Raw genomic sequence first — 21516 nt, forward strand, 5'->3', positions numbered from 1 at the left:
TGCTATAAAGATATACAACAGGCTTTATTCATGACCCATCAAGTAATGTCATTAATTTCTTCTCTTGAGAAACTCCACAAATATAATATTGGAAAACCTTTTGCCAGGACACACAATACATACAGCAGTAGAGAATTCATAATGCAAATAAAAAATGTGCTGAACGATAATTATGGAATATCAGGGTAAAATTTTATGAGATAATGTGAATTAATTTTAATCGCAAAACATTCTTATCAGGGATATTATGTTGCGTAAAGAATTTATATTTAATTCATATAGGAAACCTTTCATGCATACCAAAATCTTACTGTGCTTTCACAAAAATCATACCAGAGGCTAATTTTTGTTATATAATTAATCTAGAAGAGCCTTGAACTATGTCATACAACTTACTTGGTTTCAACACATACTACATGTTTTCTGGAAAGTAACATATCTATCAGTGTGCTTATTCACTGGATTATAAGGGTTGGATGAGTTTTGAGATTTAACTGACTTAATGATGCCATGTCTATGAGAGGAGGACTTTAAGAGTATAAGAATTATAGACAAATATCACCTCTATTTGCATCTTACTGAATAGCAGAATGTTAATTCTGAAGAAAAACCAGTAAAACAATGTAAGAAAGCCTTGAACCAGTATTTCATTTGCTGCATCAAAAAATTCATACTATAAAGAAAGCGTTGGAAGTTGGATTGAGTGTTCGGCAATTTTAATAGACATTCAGAAGTGATTTGGCTCTAACAAATGTCTAAAGCCAGGTGCCATATAATCCATTTTTTTCACCACAGTTAAAATTCAGAGATTAGGAAATACATAGCCAAATGAATTCTGACCTCTTGAAAATTTTACACTATTTATATAAACAATTATTGAATTAAAGAGGAAATAAAAAGTGAAATTACAGACTGTTTAGATGTGAATGATAATGAGACCCCTGTATTTCAAATCCTATGACTGTGACCAAAACAGTTAATAGAAATTGCTCTATGTATCAAATCAAGAAGATTGAGGACAGTTTATCACCACTGTATCTCCAGCATTCAATATAGTGCCTATACTATTGTAGGGTGCCAAATATTTACTGAATTAAATAACTCAGCAAGCTAGAATAAGAACAAATGCCCCAAATGGATGGCAGGAAAGGCTTGAAAATAAAGCAGAAGTCATGGATTTAACAATGCACAATTTTACCAAAATCTGTTTGAAGAAAACTGTTATTGACTAGGCTTTGTCAATGCCTCTATATCATGTTATGATAAAAGAGGGGAAATGGGTTATATGTTTAAAGGATATTTTACAATGATAATGCAAATATGTAAATTGTTAGACATGATTTTTATTATAGAGATGGCTTATTTTCTAGTAAAACATTATTAAATGATTTTCAATAACCAAAACTCCAAAATGTAGGAAAAAGGTTTTTAAAAATCATGTAAGACTAGATAATTGTACAGGCCACACCCTAAAAAGACCAGAAACTCTTGCGGCAAATTACCCAGCTTCTACTAAAAGACTAACATAATTCTTACAATAAAATTATCTTTGAGACACAGTCTTGCTCTATTGCCCAGGCTACAGTGCAATGGTGTCACCCTAGCTCACAGCAACCTCAAACACCTGGGCTCAGGTGATCCTCCTCCCTCAGCTTCTTGACTGGCTGGGACCACAAGCACAAACTACCATACCCAGCTAATTTTCTTTTCTATTTTTAGGAGGGATGGGGTCTTGCTTTTGCTCAGGCTGATCTCAAACTCCTGAGCTCAAGCAATCCTCCTGCCTTGGCTTCCCAGAGTGCTAGGATTACAGGCATGAGCTACCAAGCCTAGCACGTACAATAAAATTAGACTGAATGTCAAATTCCAGAAAAATTTCGCTCGAAGATATGTCAAAAAAAACCCAGATGAGCTCAGTATTTACTCAAAGAATGAAAGGGTACTAGATATTTACCTAGAAGGTTTAACCTCTGATCTGGATGGATGATAATTTTAAATGAAGAAAATATACTGTAAGTACTGAACTGATAATCAGTTTCTTCTAACTGCAGTTCTTTGTGTCCTTTAGTATTCCATTAGTTAAGAAATGGTGAGTATGGGCCAGGCACGGTGGCTCACGCCTGTAATCCTAGCACTCTGGGAGGCCAAGGCGGTTGGATCTTTTGAGCTCAGGAGTTCGAGACCAGCCTGAGCAAGAGCGAGACCCTGTCTCTACTAAAAATGAAAATTATATGAGCAACTAAAAATATATAGAGAAAAAATTAGCCAGGCATGGTGGCACATACCTGTAATCCCAGCTACTCGGCAGGCTGAGGAAGTAGGATCGATTGAGCCCAGGTGTTTGAGGTTGCTATGAGCTAGGCTGATGCCATGGCACTCTAGCCCAGGCAACAGAGTGAGACTGTGTCAAAAAAAAAAAAAAAATGGTGAGTACCTATACACACATTTAGCATATTTAAAAGTCAAATTTTTGTAATTTATGAAATTTTACTATTTCTGAGTAAAATAATTTTTTGTTATAATAAATGAGCCATTTTCATTCATGGTGACTAGATTTTTTTTTTAAGGTAACAAGCACACTGAGAAAAACAACACTTAGAAGTTATTTGGTGAAACTCAGTCCATGCATATACAGATAAGCAGGGTTCATTCCTTTTTCCTTTGGCCCAAATTGCCTTGTTGAGTTTGCTGTCAGTGTGCATAGCTGGTTTTCACATATCTTTCACAGTGAATTTCTGGATCTCCATGAATCCCTGAGGTTGATGCCTTTTGAACCCTACTCCACTTACATATTTATCAATGTTGATAACGTCTTTCTGAGACTGCTTAAATTATCACAAAACAGCTGTTAATTTCTCTCTAACCACCTGTGGTTGCAGGAACCATTCTGCTGACAAAGGACTTTTTAATAATTAGTGTTGGTAAAGCTGGATAACCTTTTGAAAAGGTAAAATTTCAGTGTAAAACTGAACAAATTCCAAATTAAGCAAGATAAAAGCAAAAATGAAACAAAACAAAAAAACCCTTACCACTACTTAAAGAAAACAAGGGTGAATTCCTTTACAGCACTGCCATGGGGAGATCAATGACCATGACTAAAAATGCAATAACAATGAAAAATGTTCATGTTTTACCCTATAAAACTTGACAAGAAAAATGACACGAGATATTTGCAACTTAAATGACAGACTGATATACTTAATAGATATAACCAATACAAAGTTAAGATAAAGACCCTACAGCCTGATACACAACTACTCAAAAGGCCAAGAACTGCACAAACCCAGTTATAAAATCCTAAAGGACAGATTACCCTGGGCCACACAGACCCCGTGGAAACTGGAAGATGCCTACCAGTACCAAAGTTAACTGGAAAGGACCCACCCACCACCACCTTCCCGGAGTGCCTGAGAAACATTTCTCCCACCACATGCAAACAGAGGGACACACACAAAAAACCACTCCCACGGAATCAAACACAGGCACACCCACTCCGCTCCTAAGGCTACCCTGTTTTGCCTACTGCAAGGAAGTCCCCCAGGGAACAAAAAAGCCCAAGGGGACACTGACAGGCCACAACTTTGACAGACACTAACAATTACAGGGGTAAAGCAGCCATTGATCCAATACTGACTCCCACTCAACCCTCTGCCAATCCCGGGTGCCCGGGCCCATGGCCTCGAACCCCTCAAAAACGTAGGCAAGAGCCCAGCAGCAAAGCATGGCCACACACCTCTCCCGATCCCCAAAGCCACAGGGACACGGATAATAGGCAACCGGTCCCTATGACACCAGGCGCCAAACCCCAGGCCCAGTCAACCAAAAGCACAAGCGCACTTCCAAGGGCCACAGATAACCCCGGAAGCCAAGCTTTTGCATCCATGCCCACTCGCACGCAGGAAAGCGTGACTGGGATGCAGTCTGAGCTGCAAGTAGGGTGTCAGGGAGGGGAAAGATGGCTGCCGCGGGGACCCAGAACCTTAAACGTCCTGTTCTCTGAAACCTTGGAGGCCAGCTATAGCCGGCTGCTGGCTGAAGGCCCAGCATAAGGGTGAGGGCAGAACGCTTGCTCTTCCCTTTGGAAACGATTTCCCGTTGGGTGGTGACAGTGAATCCAGCCAGGAGTCCTGGACCTGGAGGGGCACCGCAGATCACCAAAGTCCCGGAGGATACGCGTCAGCTGTTAGTTCGCTCACTGTATTGTCCCCTGCCTGCCTCTCTGGGACCTGGGCCTTCCAGGTATTATTGCCCCGTTCTCAGATGCCAGGGGCTCTTCCTTGTCCCCACCACTGCTCAGCAAAAGGGGGGGGGGGGACCGACCTAAGATGCCCGGGAGACGGCAAAGATGACCGCAGCTAGGCCACTGGGGGAAATGGGATCCCACAAGGGCAGGTGGAGCGAAGCAGGGGTTTCACAAGCAGATCTGGGTTATTCCCACACTGACAGTGACCACGGGTCTGCTCCCAGGAAGCGCTGAAGGCCCTGACAAAGCCAAGGAGAAGCCTAGAATACGTGGGAGCACACAGGCCCTGCGCTGGAGTCCCAGGCAAGAGCAGGGAATCTTGCCAGAAGGCAAAAGAGCTCCCCGAGAAGTGAAAACAACCACACCTTCAACAATCCGACCACCACGAACTTCCCCCTCCCAACACACACACACACCTGCACCCACCCAAACCCTCTTCCCTTCTTCCGCGAGAAAGCAGAAGCAGTTAACGGGTTCTGCGCCGCTACCCGGGCTCCGCACACCTGGCCCCGGGAACACAGGAAGGAAGGGCAAAGCCCCCAGCCCCTATAAAGGAAGGGCAGAGTGGAGATGAAAGGAAACGCCACATTTCTTCCCAGGCGAAGGCCCGCCACCTCGGGCTACATCTCATCCCATGTGAATCAGGCAGCCGTAGCAAGGGGGGTGGGGGGCATGGCCACCCAGCGTTCCCCTGCGGGCACAAGGCAGGAAAGAGGGATCTGCCTGAGAAACCGGCCAGGCTAATCAGTAAGAAGAAAAGTGTGGCGAAGGGAACCCGCACATGAAAGGGCTCCCCAGGAATGTTGTCCTGGATCAACGGGGAGATGTAGTGTGTTGATCAGATGGACCCCCGAGGCAGAGAAGCCTGGGTCCTAGACAGAGACTCAGGACAACAAGAGCTGGAGGACCTAGGAGGGCTGGGAGCCCACGCAGGAGAAGTCACTCCCCACTGCCACGTGAACGTGGATGAGGGAAGGAGAGCAACACGGGTGAGGTAGCCCCAAAGGCCAGAGTTTGACTGAAAACCTACTGTCCCTCCCCTAGGCTCTGCTTCTCAGTCCCTGGGTTCCAGGGAGAGTAGATGTGACCACCAGAGCAAAAGCGGAATGGAGATAGCCTCACCTTCCTTGACTTGCGTCTGCACCTGTCCTGCACACCCAGAACCGGTCCCTTCAGGTTTCTGTCCTCAACTGTCATGTGGTCCCCTTACGTCGGACAAAGCGGGCCCTCCCGCTGGGGAGGATATTCCTGTGCCTGCGGGGTCCGAGACAGCCCCCACCTCACCAAGGCCTTCACGAGCGCAGGCAGGAACCCCAGGGAAAGCAGTTTTCCCGAGGCCACACGGCGGCGCAAGCGGAAACAGGGGAAGGGGCTCACCAGTGGGAAAACTAACAGCTGTTGAGAAAGGACCCCGCCCCCACCCTCCCTGATGCACACGAGACGCCCTGCTGCCACCACACACCACACGCGGACAACAGACGGGACACACAAACACACACACACAAAGAAAACACACGGGCACACACGCGCACACAGGCGGCTCCTGAGGCTGCGGTGTTCTGCCACCTGCGAGCAAGTCCCGCTGGGAACAGCCCAGGGGCACACTGGCAGCCCAGCCCTGCAGGGCACAGCGGTCACACAACGTTGGGGGAGACTCACATCCGCGGCGGCCAGGCAGGCGTGAGGCGGCGATATATCAGGCTCCGAGTCCCGGAGGCTTCCGACGGGGTTTCTTGGGCCAGCTGGCTCCCCCGCCTCTCCTGGGTTCCTGGGCCCATGGCCTCGACCCCCTGAAAAGGTCAGGCCACAGACCACTAGTGAGGCTGGGCCACCGAGGTCTGCAGCTCTCTATAGTCGGAGGACAGGGTCATTAGGCAACTCCGGTGGTCGATGTGAGGCCGAGTGTCCATTGGTGGCACGTGCATGCGCAATTGCAAGATGGGCGGGGAATGCGGAAGCCAGGCTTTGGCAGCTGTGCCAGCTCCTGGTTCTCTGGGAATGTTCACTCTTGAGAAGTTTCCCTTGGAATAAACCATGATTCTGTGAGAAACCCTATTACAATATAGGTGCTGCCGTGTAGAATTCCATCTAGTATGGTATTCAAGCCATCTAAGTCCAAACCTCATACATGAGAGGGAAGGAGCCACGTTGGAAGTCGATATTTCTAGCTGGACTAGTCATTCAAATCATCCCAGCTGACACTCCGGACATCATGGAGCAGAGAAAACCATTCCTGCTGTGTTCTGTGTGAATTTTTGATCCACGAAATCTATCAACATAAGAAAATGGTTGCCTTGTGGCACTAAGTGTTGGGTGGTTTGTTGTACAGGAATAATCAGAACACTTAAATCTTTCCGTTTTAAAAGAACCACTGAAAAGTAAACCAAAAAGTAATAAAATGTTTTTCTAAAGGGAGTTGATAGAACAGATTGGATAGGACAGAAATTGATACAAAATTTCTCTGAATACACTTTGTTTTATGGTCTTAAGTTTAAAATCATGAAAATTTTATACATTTTTAAAATAAAATTAAATCATAAGTTAAAATAGCAGTACTTAAGCACTGGAAATAAACAGAAATAAATGAATTTAACTGTATATCATCATGGTTAGAACTAAACATTTTGGCTCTACATTTTTAATGAATGATATTTTAAGGACTGATACTGTTGCAAAGAAATATTAAACTTCATTCAGCATTCATTATTAGTAGTTATATTGGTATATGTTGTAACTATTTTTGCCTCTATAAGAACACAGCAAATACATGATTGTACTGTTAAAACCAAGATTTTCAGTGTTAAAGAAAAAGATACAAGGATAAAATTAAAGTTAAAAATCATATGCTATTAAATCTGAATTGGGATTATTAATATGAAATAGTGATTCTTTTTGTAAGTTAAAAAACTGTCATTTGAACTATAACATACATAAAGTGTACCAATAAATGTATAGCTTATGAATTTTCACAAACTGAATACATCAGTGTAATCAGCACTCAAATTAGTAGCATCCTCAGAAACTCCCCAGTGCTCTTTCCATCACTACCCCTCCCATCATTCGACGCTGCTCTCCCCACTCCCCACCAATATCCTGATTTCTAACTATATAGAAAAGTTCTCAATTTTATGTATTTTATATAAATGGAATCATACAGTATTTCCTCTTTTATGTCTGGCTTCTTTTGCCCAAAATTATGCTTTCAAGATTTATCTGTATTGTTGCACATAACCATAGGTTGTTCATTTTCAGTGCAGTTATAATGTTGATTAGAAACTTTTATTTCTGCAGAAAAGCAACAGTCCAATATACAGAAAGAATAGCTGACTGTAGAACATGATGCCACATTCAGAGAAACATATCTTGCATCCAACCTCCAACACAGCTAACCACCTGGCATGAAGTCTGAACTTTTCACCTTTGTATTTACCTTTTTTGGATATAGCAGTTATCTACTAAAGTGGGTTCATACCCCAAGATACTCATAGGCACTGAGAGAGAAACACACAGTAAAATGCACTTGAGATACAGTAGATTAAATCAAATCAAATAAATTCATTCCTTCATTCTTTGGAAACCTTATATTAATAGTTTTAGTCTTAAAATTGATTAATTTTAATATGCAGTACTTAATGTGCTCATTTAATCACAGAACCTTTTGTAAAAGTATCGAGTACTAGTGTTTCCTGGGAAATGGTTTTATATGCTGTCTTGTTCCATTTGAGAAATGTTGGATTGTCATATCCCAGATACCTCAGTATGCAAACATACTTGTTGGGAGTAGAAACACACTTAAATTTGGTTCTGTATTATGTTTGAAGTTGAAAGATCATGTAATACACTGAATATCATGGTTTCCCAATCATAGCAGAGAAATGCAGTTCATGATGAATGACTACAGTAAAATGATTGAAGTCTGACAATCATAAGAACTTTCTGTCTTGTTTGAGAAAGCAATTTTAAAGTGTTGGGTTATAATTTTACATACATAGAATTCAATCCTTTCTTAAATGCATATAAAGCTAAGAAAGGAAAAAAGAAAAAAAGAAAACCAGCAAGAATTAAGAAGATAATGGAGCTGGATCATACCTCTTTGACTATCATCATGACGTTCTGAAGATAGAATGCCTAGAAGCTAGATGTATAATTAAAGCAGGATGGATCCTGTCCAAGATATTCCACATAAATAACTTTCTTTTGTACACTTATTAAATAAACTGCTGGATACAATTTGCCGTAAGTTAGAATTACTAGATTTATCTTCACAAGGGAAATGTCTAAATTTTGTTTTTGTGGCCCTCCTCATCTATTTAATAGTTTTATAATCAGTTTTAAGTTAGTGTTGTAGAATAATGTGGTGGAAAAATTTGGTAATTACTAATCCTTCAAAGTTTTTAACTTATAAAAAATCAGATTCTAAACGAAATTTTTTAAGAAGTGTATCTTCTAATGGTCTTAATTTTTCTTTGCGTATTGGTCTACTGAGGTTTTCTTTAGTATCTTGTCAATCTTGATTTTTTTTCCAGAATATTATTCTGGATTTTTCCATATTAAAATACATGTACAATGTGTGTATAAATATATATATATTCACAAACACATGCTATATATATTACACACTATATATACATAGCACAGCAACTTAAAATTTTAAAAATCCATAACCATCATTATTATCATTCATATACCTATAATTGTGTCATCCTTCTTATTTGCATTTCATGATGAAAACTGCCAAGGTCTTGACTGTATTGATACTCTTCTTTAAAAAACACCTTTGTCTAAAATCTACTTTTTTATTGTTTATACCAGTACTGACAATAGAAATAAGTAAGCCGCATACATAATTTTAAATTTTCCAGTAGCCACATTTTAAAAAACAAAAAATAGTACAATTAATTTTAATGTATTTTGTTTGAACCAATATATCTAAAATATTATTTCAATATGTACTCAATATAAAAAATTGAGATACTTAACATTCTTATTTTTAGAACTAAGTCTTCAAACATTTAACACCATTTTAATTTGGACAAGCCACATTACAAGTGCTCAACACCTCAATTTCAAGTGCTCCACATCTTGCAAGTGGCTACCATATTTAACAGTGGCCAGCCCATTAATTTTCACATTTAACTGTGGTAATTACTTTCTTTTACTCATTGTTTAAACATAAAAAGTGCCTACTATAGGACAGGTACTATAATAGATAATACATTGGTGAACTAGAGACCAGGTGTGGTAGCTCACACTTGTAATCCTAGTACCTTGGGAGGCAAAAGCAGGAGAATCACTTGAGGCCAGGAGTTCAAGACCACCCTGAGCAACAGCTAGACCCCATCCCTACAAAAAAAAAAAAAAAATTAGCCAGGCATGGTGGCATATGCCTGTAGTCCCAGTTACTTGGGAGGGAGGCTGAGGCAATAGGATCACTGGGGCCCAGGAGTTTGAGGTTGCAGTGAGCTACGATGACACCACTGCACTCTAGCCCAGGTGACAGAGCAAGGCCCTGTCTCAAAAAAAAAAAAAAAAAAAGCGAACTAGATAATATACTCTAGACCCTCAATCTTAATTTCCTGAATATATTATGTGTATTTAATATCCCAATGTGTACAGCCTTTGGTAACATTCACAAATTTTGAAATGTAGATATTTTAAAAAAATCATTCACTTCAAACTGGTTACAATTTCATGGTTAATTTTATGTTTAAAAGAACATTATGGAAATTTTCAAATACACAGAAGTAGAGAGAACAGCAAAAACAAATAAAAGCCATATATCCAAGACTTGTCTTACCATCATTTTGCCAACTTAAGTTATCCATCCTCACTTTTCTTTTGCATGAGCAAAAGGAGATTCCAGACATTGTATCATCTAATGTGTATAAACTTCAGAATTTATCTCTTAACAAATAGACTGTTACATAAACACAATGCTATTATCACTCCTGACCAAGTCTCTTAATATTATCTAACACTGTCATTATTCCCATTTTCCCAGTTGTTGTAAAAATGTCTTTCCTTTACGTGTTCGTTCAACTCAGGATCTAAATAAGAACCACTCTTTCATTGCATTTGATTGATGTCTCTTAAGTCTCTTTCAATGTCTAAGAGTTTCACCTCCTTATTTTAAATGCCATCTTATTGGTTGAGAAATAATGTCATTCCTCCTGTAGAATTACCCACATTTTAGATTTAATTGTTTCTTGTTATGTCACGTAATTTGTCCTTGAACTTTCTCTAAACTGGGAGTTAGATCTTGATGATTAAATTCAGGTTCAATCTTTTTGGCAAGACGTGTATATCTTATAGTATCATATTAGGAGGCACATAATGTTTTACTGTCCTACTATTTGTAACATTAAGACTGATCAGTGGGTTCAGATGTTGTCAGACTGATCTATTCACTGTAAAGTTCATGTTAACCTTTCACCTAATGGTTTTAACCTCTACTGAAAATCATGCCTAGATCTATTATTTCATTATATGTTATAAAATAGTTTTTCTAATGCAATTTTCTATTGCTATAATTCTTTCTACATTGTTTAGCTGGAATTCTCTAATAAAGAACTTTACCCCAACTTCTGGCTGTCCTGAAATACAGTACATACAGGAAATGCAGGCTAAATGACTTTTCTTTCCTTTTATTTATCAGTTTTCAGAATGGGTTCATGTCCTGGCAACCTCCATACATTAATACACAGATGGAAGAATATAGAGATGATAACAGCTAAGATCAAAAGCTTTTCCACATTCACTCCTTTAATAAAGTTCCTTTCTAGAAAGAATTTTCTAAAGTTTAACATGGTTTGAATGGTGATGAAAGGCTACTATATGTTCATTAAATTAATATATTTTCCTTTAAATAAAACTTATTATGCTAAGTTAGTTGTGAGCATGAAGAAAAAGCAATTCCTAAATTCAAAAAATTTCCTGTAGAATTTATTTTCTACTGCTCCTTAACACGAAATTCATGATGGAAGAGTACTTGTAATTATTCAGTTACATTATGAATTCGCTGATGGTAAGTAAGGTGTGAATGTTGTCTAAATGCCTTGTTACATTCCTTACACTTGTATGGTTTCTCGCCAGAATGAATTCTCTGATGTTGAATAAGTGATGAATGAAGTCGAAATGCCTTTCCACATTCTTTACAGTCATAGGGTTTTTCACCAGTGTGAATACTCTGATGTTGAGTAAGCTGAGAGAGCAATCTAAAAGTCTTCTCACATTCCTTACATTTGTAGGGTTTCTCACCAAAATGAATACTCTGATGTTGACTCAGTTGTGAGAACAGTCTAAAGGCCTTCCCACATTCCTTACATTCGTAAGGTTTCTCTCCAATATGAATACCCTGATGTGAAATAAGTTCTGAGTAACGACGAAAGAACTTCTGACATTCCTTACATTCATAAGGTTTCTCACCTGTATGAATTCTCTGATGGAGAGTTAGATGATAACCACGACTAAAGGTCTTCCCACATTCCTTACAATCATAGGGCTTCTCACCAGTGTGAATTCTCTGATGGAGAGTAAGTTGCTGCCGCACTCTAAAGGCCTTGCCACACTCCTTACACTCGTAGGGTTTTTCACCAGTATGAAGTTTGTGATGTATTCGAAGGCCTGTACTACACAGAAAAGTCTGACCACATTCCTTACACTCATAGCACTTCTCAGCAATGTTCAGTCTCTGATGTCGAGTAAGGTGGGCATACTGTCTGAAGGCCTTCCCACATTCCTTACATTCGTAGGGTTTCTCACCAGTATGAATCCTGTGATGGAGATTAAGTTGTCCTCGCACTCTAAAGGCCTTCCCACATTCCTTACATTCATACGGCTTCTCACCAATGTGAATTCTCTGATGTACTCGAAGGTCTGAACCACATGTAAAGATCTTTCCACATTTTTTGCAGTCATAGAGTTTGTCAGAAGTATGAATTCTCTGATGTCGACTAAGGTGGGCACACTGTCTAAAGGCTTTTCCACATTCTTTACATTCGTAAGGTCTCTCACCAGTATGAATTCTTTGATGGAAAGTAAGTTGTTGGCGTACTCTAAAAGCCTTTCCACATTCTCCACATTCATAGGGTTTCTCTCTATTATGACTTTTCTGATACAGAGTAAGAGATGTGAGTTTTCTGTAAATTGGCGTTTTTTCAGAGGTGATTTTTGCCACTTGTCTGAAATACACCTCATGAGGACCTTCTTGTCCCTCAAAATTTTTGCACTCACAATCTTTTCTGAAAAGGGAGTCTTCAAGTCCACCGCTTTTAATTCTTTCCATTATCTCCCACTGAGATAAATTCATTTCATAAATATCCTTTTCTTTAAATAACTTTTTAGTGTCATACTTGGATTCCAAATCTGAAAGAAAACAAGATAAACTTATGACATTTTCCTATTCTAGATAAAACAAACTAGCAACAACAACAACAAAAACACCCAAAACCTTTATAATAGAAAAAAAACAACAGAAAATAAAGCTCAGTTGAAGTAAATGGGCTAAAAAAACTCTAAAATAGTCATGTAATTTGAAGTAAGTTACAAAGAATAAAGAAAATGATGAATTAAGAACAGGTTACTTGGGTGTAGATCAGTTTGAGAACCCCTAGTTAAATATTTTAATGTTTTCTCTTTTCAAATAGAATATAGTGCAAACACTTTACCATGAATAATATAGACTCTGTTTACCATAAGGTATCAACTCAAGCCACTGTCCCCTTTGCTCTTTATGTCCCTATCAAACTTGCCTTCTTTCTACTCCTAGAACATGTCATAATATTTCCATTTCTTAGAGCTTTTCACTGGCTCTTAAATCTCCCGGGAATCCTGACTTGGGTTTGCATGACTGGGCTCCTTTCATCTGTCAGGTATTATCTTAAAAATCAGAAAAACTATCCCTGATGACATCATCTAACTTACATCCTTTATATTTCCTTCTCAGTCACTTACTCCTTGCTTCTTAATATTTTTATCAATTTTGTCATTACACATTAATTTTCCCATTTATTATTCTCTTTATTTTCTTATCTTAAGCTCCCCCAAGGGTAGAAATAATTTTTCACTCAACAATGAATAACAAACCCATAATGCACAGTAAATGTGAATTATCAAATCCCTATAATCAATTAACAATTATTGACTATGTTGTCCTGCCTCCAGTCTTACACCTTACTACACTGATTAAATATTATCTTCATTTCCTATAGAGATGGGAAACAAGCACATCTAAGATATCTCACAGTGAAATACATAAATGAAAGGGGGTGATTTCTTTACACTTGACCATGCTTCCCTGCCTCCCACTCACACTTGCCGATATCTCCACTACAGTTCAATTCCTACTTCCCATAGTCATGAGTGAACTTTGTCCCCCTTTCACAACCAAGGTAATGAGAGGATCTACTTATTTATCTTCACTTGAGTTTATATAACTACATACATCTATATTACACACACTCAATCTGTTTTGTTCCTTTATACACTCCCCCAAATCATCCCTGAAGTCCTCATAGCCAATGCCATTTGTGTACTTTCTAGAGAGCAGTTTAGTGATTTTTCAGGCATAAAAACAGGTTTATGCCATAGTAAAAGGCAAGTAGAATGATGAGCAAAGAGATCTTTTTCTCACATGTGTAATCTTCTCAAGATTTTTTTCAGTGAGGGTTTAATACTTTTTAAAAAGAAAAGGTGTTTTTAAAAATCTGTAATACAGAGCCAGGCAATGGTAGCTCATGCCTGTAATTCCAGCACTTTGGGAGGCTAAAGCAGGAAGATCACTTGAAACCAGGAGTTTGAGACCAGCCTGGGCAAAATAATGAAATACTATCTCTAAAAACAAAACAAAACAAAACAAAACAAGAAAAATTAGCCAGGTGTGATGGCATCCACCTGTAGTCCCAACTACTTGGGAGGCTGAGGCAGGGGGAATCACTTGAGCCCAGGAGTTTAAGGATGCAGTAAGCTATGATCGTGCCACTGAGCTCCAGCCTAGGTGACAGGTCAAGACACTGTCTCTAAAAAAGGTTTTTAAATAAAAATAAAACATGTGTAATACAGCAAAATTATCTGTAACATCCACAAATTAGAAAGAATCCAGGTGTTCATCAACAGAATGGCTAAATAAAGTAAGACATATTTTTTTTTTTTTTTTTTTTTTTTGTTGAGACAGAGTCTCACTTTGTTGCCCAGGCTAGAGTGAGTGCCGTGGCGTCAGCTTAGCTCACAGCAACCTCAGACTCCTCGGCTTAAGCGATCCTACTGCCTCAGCCTCCCGAGTAGCTGGGACTACAGGCATGCGCCACTATGCCCGGCTAATTTTTTCTATATAGATTTTTAGTTGTCCATATAATGTCTTTCCATTTTTAGTAGAGACGGGGTCTCGCTCAGGCTGGTCTCGAACTCCTGACCTTGAGCAATCCACCCGCCTCGGCCTCCCAGAGTGCTAGGATTACAGGCGTGAGCCACCGCGCCCGGCCAAGTAAGACATATTAATACAACACAATACTGCATAGCAATGAGAATGATCTACAATCATATGCAACAAGGATCAATCTCACAAACATAGTGGTGAGTAATCAAAGTTAGACATAAAAGAATATATACTGTATAACTCCATTTTTATAAAGTTTACAAATGATAAAAATGAACTCCTATGGTGGTGTTAAAGGTCAGGATAGTGGTTAACCTTGGTGGGGAGGAATGACTGAAAGGAGTTAGGAGGGGGCTTCTACTATCTTCGTAAAGCTCTATTTCCGAGTCTGTGTTCTGATTAGATGGGCGTGGTAATTTTGTGAAAATTCACTGAGCTGCACACTAATGATTTGTGTATTTTTTGCATGCATATTTATATTTCAGTAAGTTTACTTTTTAAAAGTATATACCAAAAAGATATTAAAAGGCAATAATAATTTAAACAGTGTAGATAAAATGTAAGCAGGGACAGGTAAATGAATGGTATAGAAAATACTGCTATGAAATGTGTGTGTGTTTCTTTCTTTCTGTCTCCCCACCCAAGAAAGCAATTCAAAACTATGGCAATTTTCTAGAAATTTTGGGACAAACTCAATTTAGTAATTGTCAATTTTAGTCAATTTGTCAATAAGACAAATAAGATAAATGATATGTACAAAATGACCATAATTAGCTATATAATAGTAAATAAATAGGCAGTTATAAAGGTATGATAAAGATTAAGAGATAAGGTGGTTATTTCAAAGGATTTATCTACAAATTGAAAATTAAAAACCAGTATTCTAAAAGGAAAGTCATGGTAAAAATTCAAAATAAAAGGCCAAAAATTTGTAAAAAACTGACAAAGTGTTAATGTTCACAGCATCAAAGCCCATACAAATTGGCATAAGAAACATTAAACAATGGAAAAAGTAATGGAATAAAAGAAATGAGCACAATGCACAGAATAAATATAAGCATAAACAAACAGGACAAAATGTCCATATTCACTAACAAACAAACATATTAGGACAAGTTATAAAATTCATCCTGTAAAATGTGAAGGTTTTCATTAAAAAAAAACAAAAAACATTCCCAGTGTTGATATAGTGAACCTGAGATTGTTATATGTGATTCCCTACTTAAGTGACAAGCCAGATTACGACCTTGGCATTTTGAACATTCTCAAGTAGGAGGCTGCTCGACAGTATAAATAGCTGAGCTGTATGCTACCAAACAGTCATCTGTGTTTGTTTCCAAATTTGTCTCTGCCAGTTCTTATTCCTGCAACTAACTAAAATTATTAATGTTTAAAGACAATCATTTCTATGAAAACTAAGTTAAATGTTATGGAAGTATTGGCCATAAATGCATATTGCACTGTTGTCAAAGTAGACCTGGGTGAGAAAATAGTAAAGTACTGATGGAAAACATAAAAATTCAGGAAGGATTCTGAACTCAGATCGCTTCACAAGTATCTTTACATTCTTGTTTTTCTTCAAAGAAACTGAAACTGGGAGGAATAGCCTGTGAATTATACGTACTGTAATCAGGATATAATGGGCTAGACCTATACTGAAACAAAAGGCCGAGCCAAACATCAAAAGACTGGCCTATGGTAGAAAAATTTAATGTTCTAACTTTTAAGACACGTATGTAAAATATTTAACTATTTAAAATTAACAAACCAAATACTAGTTTGGATTCTATTGAATCAAAAGGCTTTATTCCAATAAACACTGTTAATGCAAAAACAAAATATTAGCCAATCTGTAAAAGGAGAAGTGTTACTTCCATTTGCAGGCATAAGCTTTTATTAAAAAGAAAATAAGGAGCAAATTATCTTGTCATAAAACTGTCCCCTGTGGTATGCTGTTTCCTGAGGTACAATGTCTTTAATCACCTTTTTTTTTTTACTGACAGAAGATAACATGGGATATAGAATATTTATGACCAAGGCAATTCTAATTACATTGACACCAGGGTTAGCGTATCAAAAGATCTGAAAATGTTAAAACCCTATGATCACAAAATTATACTTCTGAAAACCAAGACTGAATAATCATCATGTTCTGATGATAATCTTATTGCCCATTTCACCAAGGAATCAGAAACAATTGAAAGAAAAATATGTATTTTCCCTTTCACCGCACTATTCAATCAACCTACATCTGTATCCTTATCGTATGCATGCTTTTTCTTCATAAATTGGTTCCACTCCTTCCCATCTACTGAAGGTCATTACTTACAAAACTATCCTCTCTCTACACTTCATTAATTTTCCTTTCTTTGAAATCATTCCCTTAAGCCTAGAAACATGTTCTAATACCTCAATCTGAAAATACATTCCCTGCACTCTATGGGTCTGCTTCCCTTTTTTTGTGAGACACAGTCACCCTCTGTTGCCACAGGTAGAGTGCAGTGCCATCATCATAGCTCACTGCAACCTCAAACTCCTGGGCTCAAGTGATCCTCCTGCCTCAGCCTCCTGAGTAGCTGGGACTATGGGCGCATGCCACCATGCTCTGCTAATTTTTCTATTTTTAGTAGACACGGGGTCTCGCTTTTGCTCAGGCTGGTCTCAAACTCCTGAGCTCAACCAATCCTTCTGCCTCAGCCTCCCAGAGTGCTAGGATTACAGGCGTGAGCCACGGTGCCCGGCTTGCTTCCCTTTTATGGCAAAATTCATCCAAAGAATTGTTTAAACTTATTTTCACCATTGCCTCACCTCCCATTTTTTCTTTTCTCTCAAATGGTCCCATCTTTCACCAACTGGAGCCTCTTCAAATTGGCTACTCTTCCCTGACCATCCTATCTAAAATTACCCCATTCATTCATTGTAATTCTCCATATCCTCACCTTATTCACATTTCTTCATAATACTGAATCACTTCAGGATATTTAGGAATCCATTTGTTTGTTTACTTGTTTGTTTACTGTATGGCTCCCCTATTACAATTTAAACTCCATGAAAAGAGGGCAATGAAGAAATATATACATAAAAGTCAAAATACAAAAGATTACCTAGAAGGGCATTAGATCCCAAATACTGGTAAAATCATTATCACTAGGGAAGAAATCTTTCCCCTATTGAAATTGGAGGGAAATGTGAAAGGGAAGAAACAAGCAGTAAGTGGAAGTACAGATGAAAGTTCTTTGGTGGCTCACGCTGACAAGATCAAAGTTTTCTTCCCAAGCTTCAGGTCTCTTCTTCATAATCAACATCTAAGGAGTGGCTGCTCCCCAGCCAGTAGGCCTGTGCCACGCCATGATGGCTTGCCTCTGCCTGCCCAGCACTTACCTAGGCTCCATCTTCTTTGCTCATCCCTCACAACCATCCAGGGCTCTTTCCCTTGTTCCAATAGAGTAATCACATCTGGCTTAGAAATGGAACAGCCTGCTTGAAAGAATATAATAGAACAAAATAAAGAATCAGTTTATTTGATCAAGCCTTCAGAATATAGACGACCATCAGGACTGAAAAATATTCACATTAGCGTTACTTCAGGATTACAAGGAAACACAAGAACAGAGAGGTAGGAACATGGTCTTATTTTAATTTGAACTCATATAGGATCTGTCTCTTGAGGGGAAGTAATAATTGAGAACACCGGTTTCAAATCCTAGCTCTGACACCTATATCCCTAGAACAAATAATTTAATCTCTCTGTGCCTCAGTTTCCTCAGTTGTAAAAAGGGGATAATAGTAATGTGTACACACAGGGATGTTGTGAGGTTTAATATAAATAAAGTGTTTAGATAAGTGCCTAGTACATGTTAAGCATTACACATGTTTATTAGGTACTATTTTTGCTATTATATTGCTCACAGGAAAATAATAAGTTTTTGCCAGGATATTCACTCAATGTTAAATGGGTGAATGTTCACATATTTTAAACTTTTAATCACAAAACAGTTAAAAGATAATGTGTGTCCTGTAGGAAACTGAATATGTCCACTTGAGTTTTAGTGAACTGTTGATTCAACCCAGCAACATATACATTGTTTAGCTCTTTTACTAGGTATATAGAACCAGACACCTCCATCTTCCTACTCTCAATATAGGTGAGTCCAAAAATAATACGGACCATCTATAGCCATATAAAACCAGATTTCTTTTGCTATGAGTGCCTAAGAATTCATATCCAGCTATTATTAAAGAGAGGTAATAACAAAAAAGACAAAAAACAACAGAAAGACAAAGAAAGATATAAAGATCATTGAATTATTGGGGAAGATGAAGGTACTTAAATATTGAGGAAGATGAAGGTGCCTATTGCCAAACTACAAAGCAGATATTCAGCTAGATTTTAGAAAGACAGCACAGAAATATAGACTTATGAATTTCTAAATCATTTGACACAGATAAGCTTACCCAATGACACCAAGTTGCTATAGTTCTCTAATATCACATCTCTGTACAAATTCCTCTGATATGAGTTCAGGCATTCCCACTCTTCCTGAGAAAAATCTACAGCCACATCTCTGAACATCACCAAATCCTGAAATGATAAATCCATGTATTATTTATAAGAGTAAACAAAATATTTTGAAGACAGAAGAAGGATCTCAATGATACATGCTCATTTCACGTATCAAATGAATAGTCTGGAGCTGGAGGCCTGTGATGTGGGTAGGTGGCAGTAAGGAAATGAGGCTGAAGCAGAGTATCTACATGTTCTTAAAGATTTCTACCAACGCAGACCAGGGGTTGGCAATTGTTTCATGTAAAGGGCTAATATTTTAGCCTTTGCATGCCACACATGGTCTCTGTTGCATATTCTTCTTTTTTTAACAATTCATTCAAAATGTAATTAGTTTGCAGGCTGTACCAAAACAGGCCACAGCCTGAATTTGGCTCAAGGGCCAAATTTGTAGCATTTGTAGTTTGCCCGTCACTGCTATAGCCAAAACTTCCTGTGTTATGGCATAACTAATTTTATATATTTCCAGACATGTTCAGGTAATTATCAGAGTTTCCCAATTAACTGAAATAGGTTCATTAAAACACTGCTTGCATGGGCGTGGTGGCTCACGCCTATGGTCCTAGCACTTTGGGAGGCTGAGGCCAGAGTACGGCTTGAGGCCAGGAGTTGGAGTCCAGCCTGGGCAACATAGCAAGACCCCATCTCTACAAAAAAAATTTTTTTTAAAACAAGAACACTGCTTGCAAACGGCCTAAAAAAATTCTCAATAAATGTGACTTACCTATCTTTTCTTTCTTTAAGGATTAAAAAAAAAAAAAAACTGATGGAATTTTTCCCCAAAAAATGAATTATAAATCTCTATTTTTAAAAAGTAGAGTTTGCACAAAATTAAAGAATTTATTCCAGATCTAACTTTATCATTATATTGTATCATTGGCATTTTTCCTTATAACAGATCCTTTATTGAATGTTTTAAATTTACACAATAAAGTAGTTCCCCTCATATTCAAAGTTCTACTTTCCGATTAACGTCATTCCAAAAAATATTAAATGGAAAATTCCAGAAATAAACAATTATAAGTTTTCAACTGCATGCCATTCTGAGTGGTGTGATGAAATCTCACACTGTCCACTCCACCGAACCCAGGATGTGAATCATCCCTTAGTTCAGAATATCCACTCTGTATATGCTACCTGCCCATTAGTCACTTAGTGGACATCACATCCAAAAAGCACAATATATATAGGGTTGGGCATTATTGAAGGTTTCAGGTATCCACTAGGGTCTTGGAACAGATCCCCCTTGGATAAGGGGGGAATACTGCACCGTATCTCAAGGATATGTTACACTTAACAATGGTTACATTTAGGTATTTCTATACTTATAAATATATTAATTTACATTTAGAATTTATATGATATAAAATCTCTAACGCTGCAAAGTCCAATATGCTGGCTAAGCAACATCTGGTTATTGAGCAATTGAATTGTGGCTAGTCCAAATTCAGATGTGTATAAGTGTAAAATATGTATCAGATAGTGAAGACTTTAGAAACAAAAAATATAAAATATCTCAATGATTTTTATACTGATTACACTCTGAAATCATAACATTTTAGCTATATCAGGTTAAATAAAACATTAAAATTAATTGCATCTGCTTCTTTTTACTTTTTAATGTCACTACTGAAATACTTAAGATTATGTATGCACCTTGCATATTATTCTATACTTTTAAAATGTTACTACTAGAAAATTTTAAATTACATATGTAGCTTGCATTATAATTCTTTTGGACAGTGCTATTCTAAGATGTTCTCTGATCCTAAGAGTCTCAGATCAAATATACCCCTCTAGGGACTTCATTTCTGCTCTGCCTCTGCTTTAGATAGAGATGAAGCACAAAAAAGATGCTGAATGATTTGGTCAATGCGCACATGGACATGGATGGAGAAGAGAGGGGCACATAGGAGGGGCCTGGACTGCCTGGTTCCAACTCTCACTAGGGTGAGAGAATTCACTAGAATTCCTATTCACTAGAATGGATGGGGCTCTGTTAGGAAGTTTCAGAATAACAAAGGAGAATGTTCACATAACCTAAATTTCAAACAGAGAGAAACACCAACTTACATGAGCCATGATTTCAGGATTTCAAGAACTGATCAGTTTTCCTCAAGGTTCATTTACTGGAGAAACAGGGTTGACAGAAGCCAGAGCTGGAGGAAGAATGCAAAGCCATGAGAGAACAGAATTGCCTCAGAGCTTCCAAGTTTTAAAAACCTATACTCCTTCTCCATTCCTATATGCAACCCTCCTCCCTGACACAGAGACAAGTTATGATAGGCAAGAGGTAGTTTACACAAGTATATGTCCTCCCCAAACCCACAGAGAAAT

General features: G+C 38.3%; 1 protein-coding gene across 1 annotated transcript; it reads right to left on the reverse strand.

The window, feature by feature from the left end:
* Positions 1–5449: 5449 nt before the first annotated feature.
* Positions 5450–21261, reverse strand: ZFP30 (ZFP30 zinc finger protein). The gene is made up of 5 exons (XM_069458142.1): positions 21253–21261; positions 19071–19197; positions 17997–18095; positions 11250–12607; positions 5450–6091 (listed from the first exon to the last, which is right to left on the reverse strand). The coding sequence occupies exons 1-5, from the start codon at positions 21259–21261 to the stop codon at positions 5450–5452; spliced, it is 2235 nt and encodes a 744-aa protein (XP_069314243.1).
* Between the last annotated feature and the right edge of the window lie 255 nt (positions 21262–21516).

Source organism: Eulemur rufifrons, chromosome 24 (genome assembly GCF_041146395.1).
Source record: "Eulemur rufifrons isolate Redbay chromosome 24, OSU_ERuf_1, whole genome shotgun sequence".
In the NCBI taxonomy this organism is placed as follows: domain Eukaryota; kingdom Metazoa; phylum Chordata; class Mammalia; order Primates; family Lemuridae; genus Eulemur; species Eulemur rufifrons.

Coding starts and splice junctions, on each gene's coding strand:
- ZFP30 (XM_069458142.1), bottom strand. Junction 18,096..19,070: donor TAGCAACTTGGTGTCATTGG/GTAAGCTTATCT, acceptor TATTCTTTCAAG/CAGGCTGTTCCATTTCTAAG. Junction 12,608..17,996: donor GCAAAGAAGATGGAGCCTAG/GTAAGTGCTGGG, acceptor GTTTTCTTTCAG/ATTTGGAATCCAAGTATGAC.